This window comes from Clupea harengus, chromosome 1 (assembly GCF_900700415.2).
Source record: "Clupea harengus chromosome 1, Ch_v2.0.2, whole genome shotgun sequence".
NCBI lineage: Eukaryota > Metazoa > Chordata > Actinopteri > Clupeiformes > Clupeidae > Clupea > Clupea harengus.
The window spans coordinates 14,398,194-14,403,193 of record NC_045152.1 but is presented as its reverse complement, the minus strand read 5'-3'; the positions used below and the strand labels follow the sequence as shown (position 1 = coordinate 14,403,193).

The 5,000-nt window shown below is 47.2% G+C and overlaps 1 protein-coding gene across 4 annotated transcripts in view; it reads right to left on the bottom strand.

Annotated features, from left to right (window-relative positions):
* Positions 1-5,000, bottom strand: part of itgb4 (integrin, beta 4) — a 46,462-nt gene that overhangs the window by 28,226 nt on the left and 13,236 nt on the right. For all 4 annotated transcript variants that reach the window (XM_031568478.2, XM_031568490.2, XM_031568485.2 and 1 more), the window contains exons 7-13: positions 4,049-4,145; positions 3,579-3,750; positions 2,948-3,211; positions 2,621-2,710; positions 2,070-2,192; positions 1,235-1,402; positions 57-133 (exon numbers count right to left, since the gene is read on the bottom strand). In XM_031568478.2, the coding sequence (XP_031424338.1) occupies positions 57-133; positions 1,235-1,402; positions 2,070-2,192; positions 2,621-2,710; positions 2,948-3,211; positions 3,579-3,750; positions 4,049-4,145 (991 nt within the window). The remainder of the gene's footprint in view (positions 1-56; positions 134-1,234; positions 1,403-2,069; positions 2,193-2,620; positions 2,711-2,947; positions 3,212-3,578; positions 3,751-4,048; positions 4,146-5,000) is intronic.

Here is a 5,000-nt window from a genome sequence, read left to right as displayed (position 1 = left end):
TGTCTGATGTAGTGCTGAGTGAGTACTGATTTAGACGTGTGATGGTGTAAGCCTACCAGCCTTCGTAGCACTGGCACTTTCCACAGATGAGGTCTCCATTCAGACTGCAACGTGCCGATTTCACCGACCGTGTCTATGGCAAGAGAGGCAGAAGTTCAGGATGGACACATCAGTATCATCATGTCAGTTCAGCAGTCTTAAGAGTTACAATTTGCAAAGTAATTTATGTTCGATAAACAAGCTGATAAAGTTATTCCAATGTCCTCAGTTATAATAATATAATATAATAAAGAGCATCAGTATAGATCGGCAGTCTTCAGGATGCAAACAGTAATGAAGACATTCATTTATTTTATTAATAAAGAAATGAATACGCTGATGAAGGCATTCCCAATGTCTGTAATACCATCAGTGAAACTGCGAGAGGCAGTAGTGTCCTTCAAGAGGCACAACCACAAGGGCAAATATGTGGCCTAAGGATCAGAATTAAAGCAACAGTAAGCAGCAATTTGCCTGTTTTTGAGGCATGTTTTTGAAGGCACCCGAGAGACCAATGGCCAATGCTATGCTAGTTACTCCAGCCCACTATTCATTCCAATGGCCAATGCTAAGCTAGCTACTCCAGCCCACTATTCATTCCAATGGTCAATGCTATGCTAGTTACTCCAGCCCACTATTCATTCCAATGGCCAATGCTAAGCTAGCTACTCCAGCCCACTATTCATTCCAATGGCCAATGCTATGCTAGTTACTCCAGCCCACTATTCATTCCAATGGTCAATGCTATGCTTGCTACTCCAGCCCACTATTCATTCCAATGGCCAATGCTATGCTTGCTACTCCAGCCCACTATTCATTCCAATACAAACTTGCTTTGTGGTGTTCGGTTCTCACGAAGAGCCAATCGTCAGAGCTGCAAATGTCACATGACTAATGACCACAGTAATCAAAACTTACACTGACTGGCCTCACTATATGAACTGTTGTGTCTGAAAAAACACTTGAAGTCTCTAACTTATAAACAAAAGTCAGGAGGCTGGATGTGTAGACCTGAAGTTTATTGCTGTCTTTTCGTCCAGCAATGGAGATGGTTCATGGAGCATCTCGGTGTCTGTCTGCATGCATGCATGCATGCATGTGTGTGTGTGTGTGTGCATGTGTGTGTGTGTGTGCATGTGTGTATGTGTGTGTGTGTGTGTGTGCGCATGCCTGTGTCCGTGATGGTTCTACCTACCTTCTCGCAGTCGCAGGTGGGGCACAGCACGCTGGCCTTGACCCCCAGGGCGCTACTAAAGGTGGTGGGCTTCACCCGCATGACGCCCTCGCGGTCGCTAGTGGGCATCTGGCACACCGGCTGATCACCCACCTTCTGATTGGCTCGCACCTTCACCTTAAACTTACCCTGGAAGACGAACCACAGACAGAGAGGAAGATGTGTGTTCACATGATACACTGCACATGTGTGTGTTGTGTGTGTGTATGTGTGTGTGTGTGTGTGTGTGTGTTTGTGTTTGTATGTGTAATATATGGAAACAGGTGTCTGCACAGCAAAGTGTATATCTGAATATGTGTGTGTGTATGTGTGTGTGTGTGTGTAATATATGGAAACAGGTGTCTGCACAGCAAAGTGTATGTCTGAATGTGTGTGTGTGTGTGTGTGTGTGTGTGTGTGTGTGTGTTTGTTTTCGTGTGTGTGCGTGTGTGTGTTTGTGTTACGTGGAAACAGGTTTCTGCACAGCAAAGTGTGTGTCTGCTAGAGTGCATGTGTGTGTGTGTGTGTGTGTGTGTGTGTGTTTGTTTTCGTGTGTGTGTGTGTGTGTGTGTGTCTGCTAGAGTGCATGTGTGTGTGTGTGTTTGTGTGTGTGTCTGCTAGAGTGCATGTGTGTGTGTGTGTGTCTGCTAGAGTGCATGTGTGTGTGTGTGTGTCTGCTAGAGTGCATGTGTGTGTGTGTTTGTGTCTGCTAGAGTGCATGTGTGTGTGTGTGTGTGTGTGTCTGCTAGAGTGCATGTGTGTGTGTGTGTGTGTTTGTCTGCTAGAGTGCATGCCCAGAGGAAGAACACAAACGTACGATCTGTCCAGGTGTGACGCGGAAGGTTCCGGACTCGGCAAGCTGGCCGCTGGCTGAGAGGATCGTAGTCTCCACTGCTTTGGGCTTCTCCTCAGCGCGGATACTCATCTTAGAGCGGATACTCTACACACACACACACACACACACACACACACACACACACACATATCATTATTCAGCTCGGATACTCATCTTAGAGCGGATACTCTACACACACACACACACACACACACACACACATATCATTATTCAGCTCGGATACTCATCTTAGAGCGGATACTCTACACACACACACACACATATCATTATTTATTTAGTTGGGCTTCTCATCAGCTATTTATGCTAGAGCGGATACTCCACACAGCAAAGGCATGTTTGTACACAAATATCAGTAATAAATGACTAATTACACCATTCTTTATTTATTCATCCTGTTGTTTAAAATGTATGGAAAATATATCTTAAACCAGGAGGAGAGAAATGATTGTATTATCTAGTTAGGGTGTTTGTGCTGTCACTGTGACCTCTTGTGTGAAGGCTGTATGTATTACCACAAAGGCACTCTCCAGGATGCTCAGGATGTTTGCAGAGTCTTCCTCCAGTTTCCCCACCTCAGCAATGGGAAAGTACGTAGCCAGCTTCTGCTCACAAACACACACACAGACAGACACACACACACACACACACACACACACACAAATACACATGTGCACACACACACACACAAACAAACATACACAGAGTTCAGACCAATCACATAGTAGTCGTACTGTTATTGTAATGTGGACGCTACAGAAACATTAAGATGAACTCATGAACTTGAGAACATGAACATATACTCCAAGCCACAAGGGGGCTCTCTAACCCTGACCCTGTACCTCGTAGTAGGTGTAGGAGTGCTGGGTGACGGCAAAGATGGGGATGATGTTGTGCTTGCCCAGCAACCGGACCAGCGTGGGCACGGACGGGTAGTCCTGCTTCTTGTAGTGGGTGTAGGTGCCGTTGGAGGCCAGGTGGCACTCCTCGTCGTTGCGGGGCACGATGCCTGCCAGCACGTTCATGCCGTCGGCCTCGTAGTGGAACGCAGACTCCGTGGAGAAGACCAGCAGGTGAGTGCTGAACGGCCGCCAGCCGATATCCGACTGATGGCGGTGGGGTGGGGGGGTGGGGGGGGGGGAGAGGGATAAATGATGAAAGGGAGGTAGAGAGAGAAAGAGAGTATGGGAGAGAGGGAGAGGGGGAAGAAGGGAGGGAAAGGGAAAGAGAGAGAGAGAGACATTGAATTTTATGAACCCTTTTCTTGAACATAAAGTGGATCAAGGACACCTTAAAAGTCTTCTAGACAGCTTATACCCACATGTCCCTCACTGTCCCTCTCCTGCCAGCCCATTGGCCAGTGAATGTCTAACAGACCCCTTCTCCTGCCAGCCCATTGGCTAGTGAATGTCTAACAGACACCTCTCCTGCCAGCCCATTGGCCGGCTGACTCTGACTGACACTGTAGCCTACCTCACAGACCGCCGTCTGCAAGATGGCGTCGAACCCCCCCTCCGGGGCGTCCAGGTTTCCAGAGATCCGCTCGTTCTGCAGTTTCTCTCGGAAGGAGGTGGTGTTGCTCGTCAGCTTGATGGCGTTCTGGAAGGAGAAGGGAGAGTCGCTGTCGGGCCAAGGCTGTTTCAACCTGGAAGAGGGCAGGGAGGAGTTCATCTGATTGGTCGAAAAGCAGTCTGCCTGTGCTGATAATGCTTAAGTATTCTGTGAGGAGTACTGTAATGTCTCTGTGTGTGTGTGTGTGTGTGTTTGAGTGTGTGTCTGGTGTTCTTACTTGGACGGTCTCAAGTAGTCTGTGAGGAGTATTGTAATGTGCATGAACTGTAACGACTTATGGAATCTGATCCAAGATTGCATCGTTTGTGTGTTGTGAGCGTGTTTTCATGCATGTGTTGTGTCTGTGTCTGTGTGTTTGAGTGTATTCTTACTTGGATGGTCTCATGTCCGTCTGCGGTTCTGTGACTTTGTCCACGAACTTGCCAAAGCCGATGGTGAAGTCGTCAGAAAGCTTGCCCACCGTATTTGCTGTCATGAGAGGGAATGCATCAGTTTTGAGAGGAAAACAGGCCAGTTTGCCTCCTGGACACTCCTGGACACTAGGCTTGTGCTGTGCTAACCCTATGGTCCTCTCTCAGGGCTTGTGCTATGCTAACTCTATGGTCATCCCTTAGGGCTTGTGCTATGCTAACTCTATGGTCCTCTCTCAGGGCTTGTGCTATGCTAACTCTATTGTCCTCTCTCAGGGCTTGTGCTATGCTAACCCTATGGTCCTCTCTCAGGGCTTGTGCTATGCTAACTCTATGGTCCTCCCTTAGGGCTTGCGCTATGCTAACCCTATGGTCCTCTCTCAGGGCTTGTGCTATGCTAACTCTATGGTCCTCTCTCAGGGCTTGTGCTATGCTAACTCTATGGTCCTCCCTTAGGGCTTGCGCTATGCTAACCCTATGGTCCTCTCTCAGGGCTTGTGCTATGCTAACTCTATGGTCCTCATAGTGGAGGACAGCTAGACCTAGAATGCTAACACACACACTGGACTTAGACTTGGACTTAACCTTGGCACTGACGACATCTTTGCCTTCTCATCAAATGCTCTCTATGGAGTCATATGTGACCCCATACAAGCTTTCATAACAAGAGCTGTGTGTAGGGCTTATACTGAAACATCATAATGCTTTATGAGTACAGCTATGTGTATTTATAAATAGTTATATAGACGTATGTCAGATGCTATGATGCATTATGAATACTTCATAACATTTATAGAACTGTTTCTAAGGCTAAGTTTAAGTAGGTCGAGGACAGCATAGTAAAAAGACAAATAATGTCCAAAGCTCGCGCGTGGAAGAAGGCTCTTCGAGGAGGAATTCAGCTTAAAGCAAA